The sequence below is a fragment of the Chionomys nivalis genome, chromosome 2, assembly GCF_950005125.1.
Source record: "Chionomys nivalis chromosome 2, mChiNiv1.1, whole genome shotgun sequence".
In the NCBI taxonomy this organism is placed as follows: domain Eukaryota; kingdom Metazoa; phylum Chordata; class Mammalia; order Rodentia; family Cricetidae; genus Chionomys; species Chionomys nivalis.
The window spans coordinates 79,125,435-79,148,467 of record NC_080087.1 but is presented as its reverse complement, the minus strand read 5'-3'; the positions used below and the strand labels follow the sequence as shown (position 1 = coordinate 79,148,467).

Genomic DNA, 23,033 nt, shown 5'->3' with positions numbered 1-23,033 from the left:
GTTTTAAGAGCACTGGAGGCATTTCTAGCCAGGGACAGGAGTCATGAACCTTATGCCAGTGCTGACCCTCCTCGGTGTCACGACTGTGCTACCCGGTACGTGAGAAATCCCACCTGGAAGGGGACATCTGTCCCAGGAGGTGAAACAAGGTAACTGACTGAGATGAAGCTGATCTTCCCATTCCAGGTGTACCAGCTCTGAGATGCCAAAGCGGCAAAATAGAGGCTGTGCGCAATGCCTCAGAGCTGCCCCTTATGTGGGAAACCGGCGAGGAAACTTGCGAGGTTGGGGATGGTTGCCAAGACCTGGTGATGCTGCTGGAGGATGGTAAGAAACCCCCTGAAGAGCCCGGTCCCACTGCCCTTGGGCATCCCGCATCCCTGGGAGGGACTCTCCCTCGGCGGCAGGTGCAACCCATCCATGTCCGCTCCCTTCTTTCTTAGCATCTCACCTACTCCGGGATGCCCACACTCACTCCAGGATCCAGGAATCCCAATCCCCACCTCCACCTGCTTTCCCTTCTCCATCCAGGACCCCAAATAAACTTGTTGATCAGCAAGGGCTGTGTTAAGATTGAGAACCAAGAGCCCCAGGTTACCTGGCTCAGGACCGGTCCTGGACTCTCTATCGTCTCCTACATCCGTGTGTGTCGCCATAGTGACTTCTGCAATGATGTGTCCAGCACTGAAGTTCTTGGAGACCTACCCACACCCACAGGTGCCACAGGGAGGAAGAATGACAGGAGGGGACGGCGGGGGGGGGGGGGAGTCCTATAAGGAAGGGGTGGAGCTATGGGAGAGAAATCAGCACACAGGATTATTCTTTTACAAACACTCACTTGCCAACGAAAGTTTGGCCAGCTCACTGGCTCCATCCCACCCTTTACTGCACATCTGTCCTTCTCCCTCTTCCAATTCACTCACCCTCTGTCTCTTCCCACCCTCTCTTCCCTCCATCCTGCCTCAGAACACTCCTGCCAACATTCTACAACAGGGTTGGAGTTATGAGCTAGCTATATTTTCTGATGTTGAACCACCAGCCTTCAACTCTGGAGCTTCATCCCCCCCACACTCTTCCAGCATGGCGCCTCTTTCTGGGTGGCTCTCATATAGGCTTCTGTGTTTCCTTTACCTAGGGGCATGCTCATGCGTATGTAAAGAAGCCAGAGTCTGACTTGGGGTGTTCTTCCTTATAAACCATCTAGTTAGTGTCTTTGCAGTGAGGTCTCTCCTTGGAACCTGGAACTAGCTCAGGGATTATTCTTGGCTGGCCGACCAGCCAGCCTCAGGGATCCACTTGGCTCTGCCACCTAAGTATCAGGATCATCAGTAGACAAGTGCACCTAGCTTTATACATGGGTGCTGGGAACTGAAAGCAGATCCTCATGTTGCCAAGGCATGTCTCCCCAGCCCTGGCCTGGGACTTAGTCCTGCCTTGCTGCTGTCACGTGACATCTGGGCAGTGGTGCACTGGAGGATTTGCTGAGCAAATCCTCACTTTCCTTCACTGTTTAGCAGAAGCTGTGGATGAAACCACAGCCCCGTTCTGACCTCAGTCCCAGGGTCTCTCATCACCTCCATACCCTTTCTGTCCTTGATTCCCCAGCTAGATCATAGCCTGAAATCCCTGAAACTGGGCCTATATGAGGAGAACCTCAGGAAGAAATGTTGGGTAACAAAGTAGGGAGGAGGTGTCTGAACCACAGCCAGGTCCTCCCCACTGCCCCTCACCTTATCTGTCGCCTGCAGCCCCAGGGACCCTGCGCTGCCCACTGTGCCTTTCTGAAGATGGTTGTGAGAACGCACCCCTGCAGGTCTGCCCCACAGGCAGCACACACTGCTACAGCGGAGTCCTCAGGCTCAGGGGAGGTAAGTTTGGGCACTGAACCTGCAAGAAAGTGCAACTGGCCTCCTGGAGCTGGGTTTGCCTGAGATTTGGAAAGTTTGTCAGCTTTCTCTCCCTGCCCAAACCTCTTCCTCTCATCCTCTTCCCCTTGCCTAGACAACATAATTACCAATCTGAAGGTTCAGGGCTGCATGCCCCAGCCAGACTGCAATCTGCTCAACGGCACCAAGGCCATCGGGACCTTGGATATGAGTGAAAAGTGTGGTCCTCAGTTGGGTGAGTAAGAAAACGAGGCTGAGCCTCAGCACGAGATCATCCTTATAAAGTGTGGAACACCCTAGAGCCACTAACCAAGGCCAGCCATTCCCAAGAAGTCCAGAGGCTTACCACTCACTGTGGGAGCACGAGGACCCTTCCAGAGGGTGACTGGAGGGCTAGAGAAGGTGTGCCAGCTGCAGGAGACAAGAAAGGGGTGTGGTCACGGGCAGAACACGGGAGACACAGCCACAGCTAATGTTGAACTAAATGCAGGTGTTCTGGGTGGAACAGAGGGGCGAGGAGGAAGGCTGCTGAGAGGGGGTTCCTCTGTGGTGTTCTGCAGCAGTCAGCTCAAGACCATGTGCTGGGGCTCTGCGGGAAATGATACCAGCCTTCTTTGCATGGGCCTGGAAAAGTCGAGGTCTCTTGGCAGCTTTTGTTTTAGTGGGTGTGAGTGTGTTCATGTGTCAATGGGTGGACGTGTGTGCCCCCTTGTGTACATGCGTGTGAAGGTCAGAAACCAACCTTAGACATCACCCTCAAGAACTTCACCCACCTCCTTTGAGATGGAGTGTGTGTGTGTGTGTGTATGTGTGTGTGTGTGTGTGTGATGTCAAGGGTCTGAAGTTTGTCAATTAGGCCAGACTTGGTGGTCAGTGAGCCCCAAGAATCCACCTGCCTCTGCTTCCTTAGGACTGGGATTGCACGCATGTGCCCTACACCCAGAGTTTTGAAGAGTATTTTTTTAGTGTGTGTGTTTATGTGTGAAGGCTCCCAGACAGGCCAGAAAAGGGTGTCCCTGGTGTTATAGTTGATCACAAGCTGTCTGAGGCAGGTGCTGGTATCTGAACTCGGATCCTCTGCAGGAAGAGCCACCACTCCAGCCCTAACACACACCCAGCTTTTCCCTGAGTGTTCCGGATCCCAGATTCAGGCCTTCATGCTTGCATAGCGAACACTACACTGACTGAGTCTCATCTCCCCAGCTCGGTGTTGACCTTTTTACCCAAGCAGATGGAAAGGCCTGAGGATTTGGCGGGATATCACTGACACCGAAAACTGCTGCCTCTAGTAGCACAGGAGAGGTTTATAAAACAGGGGCCAACCTGTTAGTGTTTATGACATGTGTCCCATCAGAAAGGGATCTCTTGGGGCCTGGGGAAGCCCCTGAGGTGAGTTCCATCTCCCGATCCAGGTCCACAGGCTCTGGACTGCAACAGTGTGGCCTTAGACACTGTACGGAATGTATCAGAGCTGCACCTGAGCTGGACAACTGGCTGGAAAATCTGTGAGGCGGGCCAGGGGTGCCTTGAAACATTGATGCTAATACAGAATGGTAAGAAGAGGCCCCGCCCTATCACTAGTCACTCCCACTGCATGCCCCTCCCACCACATCCTGGGAGTGACTCCATAACCCACCTCCCTGGCACTGAAATCTAGGACTCCTTCACGAACAGGTGAACCCCTCCTGTGCCTGGGCCCTTCCTCGCTAGCAGCTGTACTACCTCTCACTAGGACCTGGAGGTCTGTGCTCCCAGCAGCCTCCCTCTCTTTCCAGGACAAGAATTTCACATGGTTCTCACTAAGGGATGTACTAGTGCTGCAAACAGAGAGGCACAAATCACCAGGCACAGAACAGGCCCTGGAATCTCTATCATCACATATGTCCATGTGTGCCGCCACAAGGACTTCTGTAATGACCTGTCTACAACTGAAAATCTTTGGACTCCACCCCCTGACACAGGTACCAGAGTAGGAAGAATCCCTAGAGAGGGGAAGGGGTTGTCTCGAGGAAAGACAGGGCTATGGGATAGAAGTAAGCACACAGGGGCTATTTATTTTATTGCAAATTTCTAAATTTTTGGTGGTACTGGGGATGGAATCCAGGACCTTGCACAAGCTAAGCAGGTACACCCCCAGCCCCTCAATGGGGGATTCTAGGTGTTGGGGGAGGCTGCTCCTTTGTTCCTGGACGCCCAGACTCAAAATAACCACACAGAAACTGTAGTAATTAAATAACTGCTTGGCCTATTAGCTCTAGTGTCTTATTGGCTACCTCTTACATCTTAAGTTAACCTATTTCTATTAATCTGTGTGTCACCATGTGGTTGTGGCTTACGGGCAAGGTTCCAGTGTGTCTGTCTCCTGTGGTGGCTGTATGGCATCTCACTGACTCTGCCTACTTTCTCCCAGCATTCAGCTTAGTTTTCCCAGCCTAGCTCTATTCTGCCCTATCACAGGCCAAAGTAGCTTCTTTATTCATTAACCAATAAAAGCAACACATATACAGAAGGACTTCCCACATCACCTAGGCAGGGGCTCTACCACTGAGCCACATCTCTAACCCCTCACTGGAGGATTCTAGGCAGGGGCTCGACCAGTGAGTGACATCCCACCCTTGGGGCTGTTTAAAATCACCACCAACTCTACTGACTGGCAGCCTGTTAGCTCCCTCCACCTTGACCTCAAATGACTTCCAGGTTCCGGCTGTGCATCTCTTCTATGGTCCTTCCTGTATCCCTGTGCTGGCCTTGTTTGCATGCACCTCACTAACTCTCCCATGTTTGTTTTCTGATGCTGAACCACCAACCTCAGAGAGGCCTTGCTCCTGCCTGGCTCATCCTGCTTTCTCTAAGGCTGATTTGGGACCCTAATGTCACATTTAGTGTCTTCTGCACTTCCTCTTCCTGTTGAACATTAGTCTAGAACATTCCCTTCTTGTTGCCTGGTGTCAAAAATAGATTGAGACAACGCTTTGCATCTTCCTATTTTGAAACAGGACAGCGCTCTTTCCCTTGGTTATTTAGCAGAAGCTGGGAGCAAACTGGGGTGGGGAGGGCTCGGTGTTAAGAAAACTGTTGCTCTCCATAGGACCCAAGTATAGTTCTCAGCCCTCACCTTGGATGGCTCACAATAGCCTGTAACTCTAATTCCAAAGTCCTGAAGTTGAGGCACCTAAACACACATATGCAAACCCACCCCTCACCCTCCACCTACACAAAAATACACATTATTATAAATAATAAAAATAAATATTTTCAAAAAATAAGTTTGGAGTAAAGTCAGTGGTTCCTTTGAGGTACTCTCATTCTTTCTTATTTAAGTTCATGTCTCTTGTCCAGCCTCAGAAACTCCCCCAGACCCCTTCTAAGAAAATAGCACCTCTTATGTTCTTGGCCAGAGGCCTCTTCTGCACTCTCTACCCCTTTACTCCTGCAGCTGGGCCTGTACAAGAGAGAGTGGGGCATGCTGGGGGAATGAGTTGGGAGTCCTTTGAACCCAATCCAGAATCCCTACTGTCCCTCACTGCATCTACTGCTTCCAGTCCCAGGAACCCTGAGCTGCCCACACTGCCTGTCGACACGTGGCTGTGAACACGCACCTGAGCAGGTCTGCCCTGCAGGCAGCACACACTGCTACAGTGGAGTCCTCAGACTCAGGGGAGGTAAGCCTGGACATGGCGACCCTACCAAGTGGATGAGAAGGACTGGAGGTTGAGATTCAGTATCTGGGAAGTGAGAACAGACAGACATGGCATAAGACCCAGAGCGGGGCAAGGCAGGCCTCCTGGAGCTGGGCTTGCCTCTGAGGTTTGCATGATCCTTATGTCCGTGTCTCTGTCACTCCCCATCTCCTCCTTTCCTAGGGGGCATAGCCACCAATCTGAGGGTGCAGGGCTGCATGCCAGAGTCAGGCTGCAACCTGTTTGAGGGCACCAAGGCCATCGGACCCATAAGAGTGAGTGAGAAATGCGGGCCCCAGTCAGGTGAGTTTCATACAGGAAAGGAGCGCATTCCCTGCACTGCAGCCCTGACAGGATGATCTCTGTGGAGTGTGGGACACCCAGAGCCACTCACCACGGCTAGCCAGCCCAGAGCATCACTTGCTCAGATGTGCACAAGCAACTGGGGGAGGGGGTTTCTTCAGGGAGGCTGTGCCAGCAGCATCGAAAGGTATCCAGGTAAAAGAGACTGGGAGTGTGACCCAGGACACAAAAGCATTGAGGGGAGTGTTGGATAATTCTGGAACTAGTGAGCTCATGTGGCCCTCCTTACGGAAGGACAGGCTCAGTGGGAAAGGGCCAGGTGCACCTGCTTGTTTGTCCCCATTCTATACACCCAGTCCTGGCGTCAGCCTGGGTCTCAGGGCTCCTTTTAACCACCTCCAGTCTCTCCATCCCCTTCTCCCATCCTCATCTATGATACCCAGCAGCCTCACTCCATTGGAAAGAAAATCGGAGAGCGGAGAATGCAGGACTCAAGTGGGGGCTCAGGGAGTGTCCCTACTTGTGCAGCCACAGTGGCACTCACCTGGCAGGTGTGGGTGGCGGTGGAGTTTCTCAGAAGGGATGCAAGGGAAAGAGTAGCTATCGTAGAGACAGAAAATGGATTAGGAGTATTATCTTGCCTAAGTGCCTGGTCTTGTCTGTCCCAGCCTCAGTTTCCTAATGTGCCTGTGTCGTCTTAACCCTCAGAGCCTCAAAGAGAGAATGCAGAGGGGCCTGGGGAGACGGCTCAGCAGGGAAAACACTTTCCACACAGCACGAAGTCCAGAGTTTGAAACCCCAGCACAGTGTAAAACTGAGCAGAGCAGCACACATCCAAACCCCAGCACTGGGGTTGAGAGAGGGGAGGGAAGAAACATGAATTCCCAGAGCCCCTGCTATGCCAGTCAATAAGGTCTGGGTTCAGTGGGAGTCTGTGTCTCAAAAGATAAGGTGAAAGATACCCAGAATCAACCTCTGCCCTCCACATTCATGTGCACACACAAAGCACACACACATTCATGTTCACACATCTGCACACACACGCACATACACACATGCATGCTCACACACCTGTATATAAGCATTCATGCTCACACACTTGCATACACACACATCTGCACACACACACACACATGCATGCTGGCACACTTGTATGTAGGCATGCATGCTCACACACCTGTATATAAGCATGCATGCTCACACACTTGCATACACACACATCTGCACACACACATGCATACACACATGCATGTTGGCACACTTGTATGTAGGCATGCATGCTCACACACCCGCACACACATATCCACACACACATATACATGCTCACACACCTGTATGCTCACACAACTGTACATACACATGCATGCACACACAAACATTTTAGAGAATTGAGTGGGTTCCTCAAATGTTCCTGTTTGCATTTTATTTATTTTTTTAGTACATTTACCTATTTATGTGTGTGTGTTCATGTGCACACACATGGCTATGCTGTGTGAGTGGCGGGGGGGGGGGGGTGGGTAAGAGGAACTTCAGGGAACTGGTTTTCTCTTTCCATTGTCTGAGTTCTGGGGACCAAACTCAGGACTCAGGTCGTCAAACTTGTCGACAAGTAGCTTAATCCCCAGTGCCATGTTGGCCTTGTTTGAGTTTTAATCTGTCTCACAATGTTGGTTGACTTAACGACTTGAGTTGTGTGTCACTGCTTCATGTAGCAAGTACAGAGGCGGTTTAGGGTGGCTAGCCGGTAATCCCGGAAGTCAAGCTGAGAGACCTCCTTTATAGGTTTTCTCCTCCTATCCCAGGTGCTCAGGCCCTAGAATGCAGGAGTGGGCAAGTAGAAGCCCTAAGGAAAGTGTCGTCGCTGCCCCTGGACTGGACAACCAGCTGGGAGACCTGTAAAATCGGCGAGGGGTGCCAGGAAACAGTCTTACTCATAGTGAATGGTGAGACCGGAGCCTCGGTGTGCGACCCGCCCCTTCTGGCTCAGCCCTGCCCCCGGAGTTTTGCCTGGAATTCTCGAGGCCACGCCCCAGCGCCCAGTCCCCACCCACCATCTCACCACCAGCAGGCCGCCCACCTCCCCGAGGCACAACATTCCACCACGAGCCCCGTCATCCTGACCCTCCCGGTCTCCCTCTCTCCTTCCAGGACCCAATGTGAACTTGGTGTTCACCAAAGGCTGCACAGCAGACGAAGACCACAAGCCCCGAATCACCCGGCACAGAACAGGCCCCAGCGTCTCCATTATCTCTTATACCCACGTGTGCCGCCACTGGGACTTCTGCAATGACCTGTCCTCCACCCATCCTCTCTGGATCCCACCACCTGTCACAGGTGCTAGAGGGAAGTGGGGGTCACAGGAGCAGGGGAAGGGATGACAGAATGAAGGACCGAACTGTGGTTCTAAAGAGATCACTAAAGGTGTTCATTTCAGGCTGTCCCTTGCTGTGCCCCGCCCCGCCCCGCCCCGTCCCACCACCCCGTCCCACCTGGACTTTTGGCTCTCTCCCTTACTCCCTCACCCCTCTCTCTGGCTCCACCTATTCCCTTCTTCTCCCACGTGCCCTGAAATCTGCACCTCTGAACTCCCAGGAGCACTTCTCATAGTCACAGAACAGCGAACTGGTGGTTTTTCTTTTGTGTGTGTGTGTGTGTGTGTGTGTGTGTGTGTGTGTGTGTGTGTGTGTGCGCGCGCGCGCGCGCGCGCGCGCGCGCACAAGAGTGGAGGCCAAAAGGCACAGATGACATTTCGCAGAAGCCATACGCCTTATATTTTGAGACTAGGGTCTTTTATTGGCCTGGAGCTCACTCATTAGGGTAGACTGGCTGGCCATTGAGCCCAGGGACCAGCTCATTGCCACCTCCTCAGCTCTGGCATTCTGAGACTATGCCATTCCATGTGGCTTTGGGATTCGGGACTCTGCAGCAAGCACTTTACCTACAGAGCCATCTGATGATGACTTTTCTGATGCTAAATCACGGCAGATTCTGCCACAGTCTGACCTTGCCATCCCGAAAAGTCCTTTTCTCTCTGCTGGGGTTAATCACTAACGGGGGTCTGCCACAGTCTGACCTTGCCATCCCGAATAGTCCTTTTCTCTCTGCTGGGGTTAGTCACTAACGGGGGTCTGCCATGTTTCTTCTCCAGGAAGGATCCTGGCTTGTAACTTCCCACTGGCCTTCCCTGATGTTTGTTAAACAGAATATGCGATGGTCTTCTCTGGAATGTTGGTACCTGTCCTCCTTGAGCTTTTAATAGACTTTGAAGTCACTGGTACTTTCCAGGACACCCCCTCCCATCCTTGGCCAAGTCCATCTCTCTGTCTGGTCACAGAAGACACTGCTGGTTGGCAGGCTCAGGCACTCAGGCCTGGGGTCTCCACAGTCTTTCCTGTCTTCAGGCATGATGCCCTCTTAGGACACAGAGTTTTTGTCTTTGAGCCACCATGAGACCCGAGGGCACCGAATAACTTAACTTCATTCTTAGGACCACTGGGGCCTCCCACTGCCCCTCACTGTGACTTGTCTCTCAGGTCCGGGGTCCCTGCGTTGCCCATTGTGCCTTTCCAAAGATGGCTGTCCAAAGAATGCCCCCGAACAGGTCTGCCCTGCAGGCAGCTTGCACTGCTACAATGGAGTCCTCAGCCTCAGGGGAGGTAAGCTTGGACACGGGGCCCCTGGGGGACTGAATACAGTAAGCCAGTAAGCTGGGAGGGAGAGAGCTGGGTAAACTGAGTAAAGGAACTGAGCTTCCAGGAGTGTGGGGCCAGCCTCCAGAGCTGGGCTTGCCTCTGAGGCTCACATGATCTGCCTGTGAGCTCTGTGTGTGCCCTTCTCTGTCTCTCCCCCTCCTCCTATCGTAGGAGGGCTCATCTCCCATCTGAAGGTGCAGGGCTGCATGTCCCAGCCAGGCTGTGACCTGCTCAACGGCACCCAGACAATTGGACCCATAGATGTGCGTGAGGACTGCGGTCCTCAGCTAGGTGAGTTGTATGCTGCAGCCCCCAAGCAACAGGATACTTGTGGGGTACCCCAAACCACCAACAGAGGCAACCCAAAGTAGCCATTTCCATGAGATCACTCTCCAGTGTTTGCCTGGGAGGAGATTCTCCAGAGAGACTGCTGGAGGTTGGGAGGTGTTGGACCAAGGAGAGACTGTGGCCAGTGATTGGTGAGGTGGCTTAGTGAGTATCATCCTTACTGACCTGAGCTCTGCCCCTGAGACCCACATAGTGGAAGGAGAGAACCCATCCTAAGTTGTCCTCTGGACCCCACTTGTGTGCTGGCCCAGGTGAGCCTGTGGGTGTTGGAGATGAGGGCTGAGTGGAAGGAAAGTCCAGGTGCAAGGTGGTCACTCTGCATGGGATTCCATGCTGTTGTCAGTGCTGTGACACCCAGCAGGGGTCCTGAGAGCAAGAAGAGCTTTCTCATTGCTTCCTTTTAGTTTATTATCATGTCTTCATTGTGCAGAGTGGTGAGTTTCATACTGGCATTTTCATTCAGCTGTGTTGTGTACTTTGACCCCCAACTACCTCCTTCTCTCTCGTCCCTCTTTTGCTAGCCCCCTCTTTTCCCCAATAGTCTCCTTTCTTCTTTCGCATCATAGATATACAAATTTATGGGTGTGCATGTGTGTGTGTGCATGTGTGTGCATGAATGCATGTGTGTGTGCATGTGTTTTAGCATGAGAGAACACGTGAAATGTTTCTTTCGGAATCCGTTTTATTTCATTTCATGTAATGATCCGCAGTTCCTTCCCAGTTTTAGAGCCTGTCCTGGAACTAGCTCTTGTAGCCCAGGCTGGCCTCGAACTCACAGAGATCCACCTGCCTCTGCCTCCCCAGTGCTGGGATTAAAGGCGTGCACCACTGCTTCCACCACTACCTGGCTTGTTTTTTTTTTTTAAATGACATTTCTTTCTTGTTCTTTTAAATGTATTAACATATATTTCATTACTATTAATATAATGCACTTTTTACCACTGTCTTGGGGGTCAGCTTCCAGCAATACAGGGCCTTGGCAGGATCCACATAGTGACAAGGCTAGAATTTGCTGTCTAGAGTGGGGGTGAGGGAGTGGGGAGTGAAAGGAAAAGACACTCACAAACTCTCTTGATGCTTTCCTTCTTTATTCTCTTTTTTATTGTCTCTCTCTTTCCTCTCATGTTGTTTCGCAGCTTTTATGCCCCAACAGACTCTTCCAGGCAGCACAAGAGTCAAACAGTTGCGTTCCATTTCCCAAGTGAATGATTATAGGGAAAGACATGTTTTCCACCTCCCTCACAGGATTAAACATTTTATATAATACAGGGGAAAAACAAATTACCCCAGGAGCCCACATACATCCATACCCAAGTAACTTGTTACAGATTAACCATGTGGCAAGCAAGGTGTTCTCCTCAGGTCTTTTACTGGCAGGCTGCATTTGCAGTTACAAAGAAAGGGCCAATTATTTTACTCCTTATCTTGAAAGATAATCTGATAAGGAATCTTAAAGGAATCATAAACCCAAGCTTTTATGTATGAAAAGGAATCAGCTCTACTTTAAATCTTTAAGGGTGCATATCCATTCATTAATAGTTTTTTAATATATATCAAGAGAGTGAGACAGAAATGGGTATAAGGAATTAATCATCACCTTTGATCATCAACCAAACCTAGCAAGGAGAGTAGTCAGCCAGTAATAATAACTGGCTGCTTTGTTCTCGTTCCCTGACCTCAAAGAGTTCCTCACTCAACTCTGTGCCTTTCTAAGACTTTAGATTATTGTCTTGGGTTTTCCACCTCAAAGCTATTTAACAAAAACATCTTAATCTAACTTTGTGATTTTCAAAGCTTTTCTTCAGCTGTGATGCACTCGGAGATCTGTGAACACATCTCCCAAGACTAAGGTTAAAAGAATTTAAACTAGCTGGGCTACTGGGACTCCACTGTTAGTCATTAACTCGAGCTACAATCCATGCAGCTCCCTAGGTGAGACTCACAGACCCTGGCTAAAGGGACACAATACATATCCTTGTATTTATTTCTATTCATCAAAACTCTGTGCAAGCTGTCATTATTATCAATTAGACAGTGCAGCTTAGGGAGGGGTCATCTTCTTGGTAGTCCACAGGTAAAAATGCCCATTAGAACGGGATGTTCCCAGGAGATAAACACACTACATTACAGGCAGTGGAGATCTCCCCGCGTCTACTCACACCATGCTAGATACCAGAGAAAGGGAGCTGCAGCAAACATGTAAAGGCACAGCAGAAGCAGAAAACATTCTTTGGTCTGTAGTCCCGTGGCCTTGCCTATATGAGGCTGACCCATCAGGGGATTCCCTCCTGGTGGAACTTCAATTGCAGCTCCCTGATCCTCTGGCATGGCCAATGGTGACGTACGTATTTGTGAGTGTGGTGTGTGTATGGTATGTGCCCACTAGGCTGGCTAGCCCAGACTCCCAACGTTCACCTGTCTCACTTCCTAATGCTGGGATTTCGTGGGATACTAGAGATCTGAACTTGGGGCCTCTTGCTTTCACAGTGAGCTCTCATGCATGAAGCTTTGGGCTCCACCCCCAGTAGAAACTAAGCCAGCAATGATAGCACATGCTTGTCATCCAGGCACTTGAGAGGTAGAGGCAGGGGGATTCGATGTTCAAGGTCATCATCCCAAACAGCAAGTTTGAGTCCAACCTTAGCTACACGAGACCCCGTCTAAAAGGAAAACAGCATACTCCACAGTGTGCGTATGCCGTGCATGTCCACAAGCCTGATTCGGGGCAGCCTTGGGTCTCCAACTTCTACTTGACAGACTCCCATTTTCTCCTCCATCTTCGGCCATCCACACCTGTATGTAGTTCTAGGGACCCCCGTGACCTTGCTTCATAGAAATAAAAATCATGCCGGGTGATGGTGGTGCGCACCTTTAATCCGTGCCCTCGGGAGAAAGAGGAAAGCATATCTCTGTGAGTTTGAGGTCAGTCTGGTCTGCAAGAGCTAGTTCCAAGATAGCTATGGCTGTAACACAGAGAAACCCAGTCCTGAAAACCCAAATAAATAAATAAAGGAAAATAAAATCATAGAGAATCAAGGGGCCTTTAGATATGGTGCAGAAGGCAACATTTAAGTGGGGACTCTAATGCGTCCCCATGATGTACTTAAGTATATTGCCTGTAACACACAGGACGGAGAGCCATGGGCAGCCTCAATAATGAGAGCAAGGCAATAGGGAGCCATGGTAGGGAAAGAGGATCCAGTAGGAATCCGGCACACCTGGAAGTATGACCTTCTCTGACCCAGCCTCTGTTTCCTCTTCTGCCTCTCTCTAACGTTAGACCTTCAAGAGGGGACTGAGTGAGTTCTACCAGCATTAACCTTTATATGGGCTACTTTTCTCACGGCTAGATCTGGGGACCTGAGGGCATGGACTAGACGGCACAGGCACCAAGGCTTCCTGCCCTGAACTGCAGGAGAGAAGGCTCTTGTTGATGTCTGTGAATGAAGTCCCGCCAGAGTCAGTTCGATACTGAGAGGGATTTGCTCTCTCTCCTCTTTCTAGCTGAAGAGGCTCTGAAATGCCAGCATGGAACATTGGAGATCACAAGGAATGTATCACAGCTGCCTCTCCAGTGGACAGCTGGCCAGACAACCTGTGGTGTGGGTGAAGGCTGCCAAGACACGTTGATGATGATAGAGAATGGTGAGACGGGCCCTCTGGGGACAGACACCCTTTTACTTGGCCCTGCTCCCTTAGATCTGTTGGGCAACAAAAGGCGACCTCCACCCCAGCCTGCCCATTTCTGTCTGTCCAGGAGAGATGGTGAGGTGGATTCTCACAAAAGGCTGCACAACAGCTGAGGACCAAGAGGCCAAAGTCACAGAGCACAGGAAGGGCCCAGGGCTGTCTGTCACCTCCTACACCCGAGTATGCCGCCTAGGAGACCTCTGCAATTACCTGTCTAACACAGTCCCTCTTTGGGCTCCACCCTCTGTGACAGGTGAGGGAGGGCCTTGGGGAAGCCAGCTGCTGGGGAGAAGGAGTCATGGTGCCCTTGTTTTTTCCACAGCAGGGCCCCAGTCCCTCCTCTCCAGGGCCCCCAGTCCCTCCTCTCCAGGGCCCTAGTCCCTCCTCTCCAGGGCCCCAGTCCCTCCTCTGCCTTCTCTCACTTGCACTTCAAACTCCCCCAGCTGACCTCTTCTCGCAATCCTGAATTAAGCAGATTTTTCTTCTTCTTCTTCTTCTTCTTCTTCTTCTTCTTCTTCTTCTTCTTCTTCTTCTTCTTCTTCTTCTTCTTCTTCTTCTCCTTCTCCTTCTCCTCCTCCTCCTCCTCCTCCTCCTCCTCCTCATTATTATTATTATTATTATTATTATTATTATTATTAATGACCTTAGTTTTAGTTGTGTGTGCACACATGTGCACAGGTTCCTGTGGAGACCAGAGGAGGACATTGGATTCCCTAGAGGTCGAGTTATAAGTTGTGAGCCTGGCAACATGGGTGCTAGGAGCCACACTTAGGTCCTCTACATGGGTGTTATCAATTCTCTTTTTTTCATATTTTTTATTAAAATTTTTTCTTTTCATTTTACCTACCAACCCTAGTTTCCCCTTCCTCCCCCTTTCCGGCCCCCTTCACCTCCCACTTCCCACCTCCCATCCACTCCTCAGAGAGGGTAAGGCCTTCCTTGGGGAGTCAACAAGGTCTGGGATACCAACTTGAGGCAGGACCAAGCCCCTCCCCCATAGCAAGGCATCCCACCATAGGGAATGGGCTCCAAAAAGCCAGTTCATGCACCTGGGATAGGTCCTGGTGCAACTGCCGGGGCCTTTTTTTCCTTAAACATGCAAACCAATGTTTCCCCCTTCCTCCTCTCCTCCAGTCCCCCCACGCCTGTCCCCACCCCCACTCTCCACTTCTGTTCTGAAAGGGGCTGGCCTCCCATAGATATCAATAAAACATGGCATATCAAGTTGCAGTAAGACTAAGCACCTCCCCATGTATTCAGACTGGGCAAGGGAACCCAGTATGAGGAGTAGGGTTCCGAAAACCAGCAGAATCAGAGACAGCCCCTGTTCCCATTGGCATTATCCATCCTTAACTGCTGAGTCACCTCTCCAGCTCCGGATCTTTTTGCTTTTTCTTTTCATTCATTTTGTTCAATTATGAGTGGGGGTTGCCCAGAGGCACCAGGGAGTCTGTGGAGCAGAGCCGGGCAAAGCTGTTTTGTCCTCCAACTTGTGGGTCCCAGGGGTTGAACTCAGAAGGTCTGCCTTGGTGACCGGTGCTTCACCTGCTGAACCTGCCCACTGACCCCCTGGGTGGGCTTCTGACAGACCCCCAGCCTCACACTCTGGTCCCAGCAGCCCTGCTTTCCCTCCGTATTTTCCCTCTTTCCATATGGCTGGCTTTGGTTCACTCGCCTCTCGTCTGGGGTTTTGTATTTCTTCCTCCTACTGGACACTGGGTTCGTGCTGCCCACTACCCCTGTGTGGTGCTAAACTGGCAGGCTTCGTGTTTCTGTGTTCTGGACTATGTTGTGATGAGGGGATTTTTCTCAACTATTTAGTAAAAACTGTGAGTAAAGCTACTGGTTGCTTCCCTGATGCCCCCTCCCCTTACTCGGCAAAGTCTGCCTCTAGCCCCAAGGGTCCTCACAGCTCTCCCTATGCGCAGCCCTAGGGTCTCTGCAGGCTCTTCCTGCCCTCCTAACCACAGCCTCAGTTCCCTGTGGTCGGACCTGCATGAGAGGAGCCCAGGAGGGCTTGCTAGGGAGACTGAGGCATGTTGGGGAACGAAGAAGGGGTAACTGATCCAAACCCAGAGACTCCCACTGCTCCTCACTGTGTCTGTGACTTCCCAGCCCCAGGCAGACTGCGCTGCCCACTCTGCCTTTCCGAAGATGGTTGTGAGAACGCACCCATGCAGGTCTGCCCCGCAGGCAGCACACACTGCTACAATGGAGATGTCAGGCTCAGGGGAGGTAAGTCTGGACGTAGAGACCCTGGGAGTCTGAACATGGTAGGCTGGGAGGGGGGGTGCTGGGTGTCTGGGGAAGAAAGGTAAACTGAGCCAGGGAATGAGTAAGGAGCCAGCCTCCCAGAGCAGAGCAGGGCTTGCCTCGCCTGCAAGGCACCCATGACCTGCATATGTGAGCAGTCTCTCTCTCCCCTCTCCTCCTATCCTAGGGAAGATCATTTCCAATCTGAGGGTGCAGGGCTGCATATCCCAGCCAGACTGCAACCTGCTCAATGGCACCCAGACAATTGGACCCATGGTTGTACGTGAGGACTGCGGTCCTCAGCTAGACAGGCAGCAAATGAACAAAAGTAAGTGACACCTTGTGCTACGACCTCAAGGCAAGATGATCCTTATGGGATATGGGATTCCAAAAGTGTCATGGTCTGGGACCAGCCCCGACCATAAATTATTTCTCGGGACCAGAGGGGAGGCATGGGATTAAAGACACAACTCACATGGCTTTATCTGGAGGGAGATTCTCAGGGATCCCTCATGAAATCCTGAATTCACAACCTGAAAATTCCTAGCGTTTATTCTCTAAACAGCCTTTATACCAAAACGTAAACTGAGGGTAAATTCATTAGCATTCTGTTTCCCAGGTAACCAGGTGAATGACTTTAGTCACTTTTACATCTTTCTCTGCCCTCTCTGTCACATCTTCCTATCTTCCTGCTCTGTGTGCCAGCTCTGTCATGTAGGCTGAATTAGCATCCCTATCCCAGGTGTCCTCCAAATTACAAAGAAGGAGCAGAACAACAATTAGCATATCCTGAGCCTGGCGACAGCCTGTCTGTAAATGCAAGGCGACCACCTCCCGTAAGGCAGGTGCAAACTGTAACCCAGTGCTGTGGGAGGCAGAGACAGGAGGCTCTTGTTGATTGCCAGTCTTCAGGCCAATGATGGACACTGTCTCGAGGGAGGGTTGAGGAGGAAAGCAATAGAAAAGCACATTTGTCATTCTCATCTGGCTTTGACACATGCATGTATACATACATTAAAATAGAAAAGATTTGTCACCAGAAAACTATGACTGCAGAGGCCCTGACATAAGACAGACAGACAGACAGACTCAACAAGAGGATGGAGTGCTGGTGGTGTTGAGCTGTGATTTCACTTTCCAAGAAGACAAGATGATTCTAGGATGAAGGCAGAACTACTCCAAGCAGAGAAATCACCAAAGCCAGGGAGGCAGGATGACACCTAATGTGATGGGGTGCAGAGCTAGGCAGAATCCTGGTGGCCAGAACCCCTTGCAAGACCCAGCTGAGGATGAACTTTCTCCCTGAGGAACCATGGAAGGCTGCAAAAGATAGTCGGGGAGGCAGAGGCCAGACCGTTCTTCTTCCTTTTGATTAGTGCTCATTAATTAAGTCTGTTTTTTGTTTCTAAGATTATGAAACACTGACAGTCTACAGTATGGTTTTAAAATGTATCCCAAGGGCTAGAGAGATGGTTCAGCTGTTAAGAGCACTGACTGCTCTTCTTGAGGACCTAGCTTCAACCCCCAGCACCCACAGGGTAATCAACATGTTTGTAACTCCAGTTCTAGGGATCTGATGCCCCCTTCTGGCCTCTGCAAGGACTGCATACATGTGATGCACAGGCACACATGGGCAGAATCTCGTACACATAAGAGTAATCGTTCCTTAAAAAGAGAAAGCACATTCCACATATACTGTGCATGCCACACAACAGCCACAAACATGCAAACATGCATCGTCACACTGTGCTTCATATATCGCATCCCACACATTTTGGATCCTGTGTTCCTCATTTACATGAGGAACCCCAGAAACCTCATGAGCCCTCCCTACAACAGAACCCATAGTTCAAGGTACTCACAGCACATGCTACAGGCCACACCCAAACTAAATACAAATAATACAGAACACCCACCTGCCCAACACACATACTAGGTTATACCACACACATCATACATCTGTACACAGCACGTGTGCACCCCTCACATCTCCACATAGCGTACATAGAAAACCCATGCATGCTGCATGAAACACAACCCTTGGAGGAGCATCGCTGTCCCTGATTGGGTTCAGTTGGGCATTTAGCAAATGCTTATTGGGGTTCAGCAAAACCCACTGGCAGAGGCTAAGAGCACAGAATGTGTGTGGTGGGGGGAGAAGCTCTTGCAAAGGTTCAGGAATAAGGGCCCCATCAGCCATTTTAAGAAGTCAGATCTTATTCTGGAGAAGATGGGGACCTAACAGAAGTTTCTGTCTTCTCAGGGCTTCTCAAGAGTTTCTCAGGCCTGACAGGATTACCTTATCCTTTAAGAGGACCCCTGTAAGAGCTGGGTGGTAAAGAAAGTGGGGGAGAAGTAAAGAGGGGATCAGAGAGACCAGGACAGGCAGGCAAAGGCAGGCCCTGTCATCTTGCAGCTGGGGGGCAGCATTAGAGGCAGCCACAGTGCTCAGGTGCTGCAGTTGCTGTGCAGCAGAAGCCACAGGGTTTCCTGGAGAAAGCAGCAGGGGCTGGAGGGAAAACATGGATGAGAATTTGGGCAGCTCTGCCTCTTGTGCCCCAGGGGAAGGAGCCACCTTTGAGCAGGATGGGGAGGATGTGGTGGGATGGAGCAGAGAGTGCAGATCTGGTTGCAGGAGCGGGGCAGCTGAGCTGCACATTCTCCCCTGGGAAATGAGGAGATGGCCAGCGCCGCACTGGGGGCCATCAAGAGGATGCGCTTGTGAACACCCAGTCCCAGATCCCAGAATTTCTGCATCCTGGGGCACATGAGGTCATGTGATGATCATGTGAGGTAGTCAGGGAAGGTCAAGCTCAAGGTCCTCTAACTGGACTGCTGTGTTCAACCCTGACCCTAAAGAAACTGAACAAAATTCCGAGGCCAGCTCTGCTACCTCCTGCCTGGATGACACTGGACAAACCCCCAACACTTCCTGCCTCTGCTTCCCTCCCTTGAGAATGCTGCCACCTGCTGTGGAGCTGTGGTGAGGAAGTGAGGCAGTCCTGTCAACAGTGAAGACAGGAGCTGGCTCTGCAGTCCCAGTGCCCCAGAGGTAGAGGCTGGAGGACTGACAGAGGGAGGCCAGCCTGGACCACGCAGCTAGAGCCTGTCTCAGACACACACACACACACACGCACAGGCACAGGCACATGCACACACACACAGTGGATGCAGTGGGCTCATCTGTGCAGTCATTTCTGTATCCAGGCACCGAGCAGGCCCAGTGCTCACTAGAGGTCAACCTAGTGATCTCTCTGGAATCTAGGGCTTCTCAGTCCAAAGAGATCTATTAGCTGGTGAGGTGGCTCAGGAAATAGGTGCTTGCTATGCAAACATAAAAACCTAAGTCCAATTCCTAGCACCCTTGGAGAAAGACACACACACACACACACACACACACACGGAGACAGACAGACAGACAGACAAACAGACAGACAGACAGACAAAGAGAGCTATGGTGGAACATGCTTGTAATCCCAGCCCTGGCAAAGCAGCGATGGGCAGACCCCACAACTTGCTGCCCAGTCCTGCTAGCCTACTTGGCTTTACTTCAAGAGCTTCAGACCACTGAGCCACCCTGTCTGGAAAAACAAGTCAAGGGTAGCTGAGGTGGCTCATTAGGTTAAAGCACCTGAATTCACTGCCTGGTCCCATGTGGTGGAGGGAGAGAACTAACTCCCGAAGTTGTGGCACATACAGAAACCCACATATGCACACACGCAAACACACACACACACACACACGTACGTGCACACACACACACGCACGCGCGCACATATGTAATAAAAATATATAAATAAGAAAGGAGAAGCTTGACTGGAGAGATGAAATCAGTGACTGAAAGTACATGCTGCAGGAAGCAAGATGTGTAACTCACTCAAGATGGCAGCTGGGGTTTCCTCTGGCTTCCACATGCACGCATACACACATGAACAGGAATACACACATGTGTGCACACACAAACACACACAAAAGGTAAAGGTAGCTTGAGACCACCTTCCATGAAACCCCATGGGGAGTATAGAATGGAGGAGCAAGTCTTCCTCAGGAGGCTTTGAGAGGAGCAGGTGCTCAGGGAGGAACAGGGTGAACAGAGATACAGGCTTGGGGACTGTGACTTCTGAGTCCCTTAATCCAGACGGGGATGTCACAGCCAGGGCATGGGAAGTATGACTTGGAGCATGATGGCCGCTCTTAGCCCGGAAGCTGAGGGGCAGACGTGGTGACTCCCTGACTCTCACTAATCCTGACGGTTTTCCTCTCCACAGGTGCTCTGACATGTTACAAGGGGGTCATGTTGAAGCTTGGCACTGGCTTTGCTAAGGAAGCTGTCGAGTGGTCTGCTCTGTCGACCAAAGTGTGTGAACCTAAGGAGTTATGTCAGGAGACGCTCCTCCTCATAGACGTAGGTATGTGGGATGAGACGAGGACCACACTCCTGCACCAGGCCAGCACAGCCCTACCCTGGGTTCTGTGTCCTGCAGTTCCTGCCCACTTCCTCCTCTTTCTGGGCTTGCCTTGCTGGGTGGTGGTGTACGGTAGCCCCAAGGCCAGAGATGAGAGCAGTGTTGGAACAACAGAAGGGGCCCTGATGACCTCCATCATTTGAAGCATTCTCGGGCTGGGTGTGGCTCAGTTGGTTCAATGTCTGTTTACCATGCCAAAAGCCCTGAGTTTGATCCATAGCACTAGGTAAACTGGGCACACCTGTAATCCCAGTGCTGGGAAAGAGGAGTCAGTGAAATTGAGATTTAGTGCCATCCACACCTATATAGTGAATTCAAGACCAGGGTGGGCTGAGACTCTCCAAGAGAGAGCAAGAGAGAGAGTGAAGCAAAGAGCTAGAGAAACTGAGAGAGGAAGGGAGGGGGAGAGAGGGGGAAGGAAGGGGGTAGAAGAGATGGTGAGCACAGTGAGGCTGCAGCCTGTGGGAGGGGCTCAGGGAGACTGTGGAGACAGTGTGCAGCAAGGTCTGCAAGAGGGCGGTGCAGAAGGATCCAGGCTTGAGCTTCAGGCTTTGACTGACACAGAACATGCTGAATTGTGTCCTTCCTGTGACTGGGAGCTTCAAGGGACCCAAGAACTGGGCTCCCAGACCTTGTCACCCTCCTCTTCCCAGCCCAGCTTTCACTCTCTTATACTCACAGGACCAAGGACACTCCTACTAGGGAGCAAAGGTTGCTCTGGGCGTGGGGCAGAGGACAACAGTGGTATCTCCATATACTCCAGCCCCCCTGGAATGCTGGTAGCTTCCTACACACGCTTCTGTTCCTCCAACCTGTGCAATGAAGCCAGCAGCAGCAGTGTCCTACTGAGCTCCCTCCCTCGTCCAAGTATGGGACCCAGACATTTGGGGGTTAAGCTGGTGGCTGGCGTTGAGAGCATGCAGTGTGCCCCAACCTTTCTCTCTGTCCTCAGATGTCCCTCCCCCTGGAGACCTGCAGTGTCCGGTGTGTGTAGAGTTGTCTGGATCCTGCTTTCAGAACACCAACTTTGTCACCTGCCCTCAGGGGACCACTCGCTGTTATAAAGGGGACCTTGTGCTCCAGGGAGGTGAGTGTGGGAAGGAAAGAGCCAGGGCTCCAGGGTTTGAGGATGGAGGGTTGTATCAAGATGAGGCTACCTCAGATGGAAGGAGGCTGGGCCTGGACCCCTGGGTCTGAGGGAGAAGAGCTGGGCCTGTGATGGAGAAAGGTCATTGGCTAATAAAGAAACTGCCTTGGCCCATCTGATAGGGCAGAATTTAGATAGGCGGAGTAAACGGAACAGAATACTGGGAGGAAGAGGAAGTGAGCTCAGATGTAGGGCAGCTCCTCTCAGAGCCAGAAGCGATGAAGCAAGCCGCCAGGTCAGACATGCTAAATCTTTTTTGGTCAGACTGATGCTACACAGATTATTAGAGATGGGTTGATCAGGATATGAGAATTAGCCAGTAAGGGCTAGAGCTAATGGGCCAAGCAGTGTTTAAAAGAATACAGTTTTTGTGTAATTATTTCTGGTGTAAAGCTATCCGTGTGGGAGCCAGGCAGGACGAAAAGCAGGCCCGCAGCTCCTACTACAGGCCTGGACTCACTATGCTAAAGGTTGGCCCTTTAGCCCTGTCAGGGAGTGGAACTGGAACTGGGACCTGGAGCCCTGGGTGGGGGAAGGGAGGCAGGTGTTAGATTCAAGGTTTGGGGGAGAAGGATGGGTCTGGGATTCCTGGGTCAGAGTTTCCCAGCATTGCTGGACTGTGGCACCCCTGACTGATCCTCACCCTCCAGGTGGAGTGTCTTCCACACTGAGCCTTCAGGGATGCATGTCCTCACCTGCCAAAACCTTACTGGGTGGCTCTAAAACAATCGGGATCTTCTCCACAAAAGAACTCTCTGAGGATGAAAATGATCAAAAGCCTCTGGATGGAGGTGTCTCGGCCTCTTCCCTGGCTTGGGTGTTAGGGCTGGGGCTCTTCTTAGCCCTTTGTTTGTAGGGCTTTGTCCTCTCTGCTGAACCCATTTCCCTGCAATCCTTAATCCCTGTTGGCCACCCATACCCAGCCCTCCTCTGACATCATAACCTAAGACCTTACACTTGGAACCTTCTGCCCATGCTGTCCCGATCCCTCACCTCTCATCACTGATACTGATATATGGGAGCCACTGATCTCACCCTGTGCCAGTGGACACCCACATATTGGCCATACATGTGGAATAATAAAGTTGCTGTTGTTTCTCCAAATACTGGGTTTCTCTTTATGCGAGCAGATGACGGCAGGCAGTGGGATCATGAGAGACCTGCTGCCAAGGCCAGCCTTCCTGTGTCTGCCCACAGAGCCCTCAGGGTGCTGCCACCTAAAATGCTGGGCCTCACTGTGACCTGGGAGGGGCCAGGAGCACAGCAAAGGGCTTTCACCTCTCCTGAGTAGCTCGGTAAGAGGCTCTGAGTGATACAAGTTGGGGTTATTGACACGGGAGGAGAGAATAAGGCTTGATACAGTTTCTTAGGGCCATTACCAGGTAATTGCTGCTATTGTAGGCTTGAAAGGGTAAGGATCAGGGAACACACACACCATACACACACCACACACACACCATATCCACACAACATCTACACACACCATACACAGACATACCATACACATATACACCACATCCACACAACACAGACACATCACATGCACCATACATACACCACACGCACAT

General features: G+C 51.3%; 1 protein-coding gene across 1 annotated transcript; it reads left to right on the top strand.

Annotated features, from left to right (window-relative positions):
* Positions 1-37: 37 nt before the first annotated feature.
* Positions 38-22,548, top strand: LOC130869825 (CD177 antigen-like). The gene is made up of 21 exons (XM_057762278.1): positions 38-95; positions 187-327; positions 532-717; positions 1,749-1,868; positions 2,002-2,121; positions 3,299-3,439; positions 3,662-3,847; positions 5,429-5,548; positions 5,750-5,869; positions 7,672-7,812; positions 8,018-8,203; positions 9,403-9,525; positions 9,733-9,852; positions 13,414-13,554; positions 13,667-13,852; positions 15,715-15,834; positions 16,040-16,180; positions 20,121-20,261; positions 21,000-21,185; positions 21,271-21,405; positions 22,116-22,548. Exons 1-21 carry the CDS (start codon positions 44-46, stop codon positions 22,319-22,321), a joined length of 3,012 nt encoding a protein of 1,003 aa, XP_057618261.1. The 5' UTR covers positions 38-43; the 3' UTR covers positions 22,322-22,548.
* Positions 22,549-23,033: the final 485 nt, after the last annotated feature.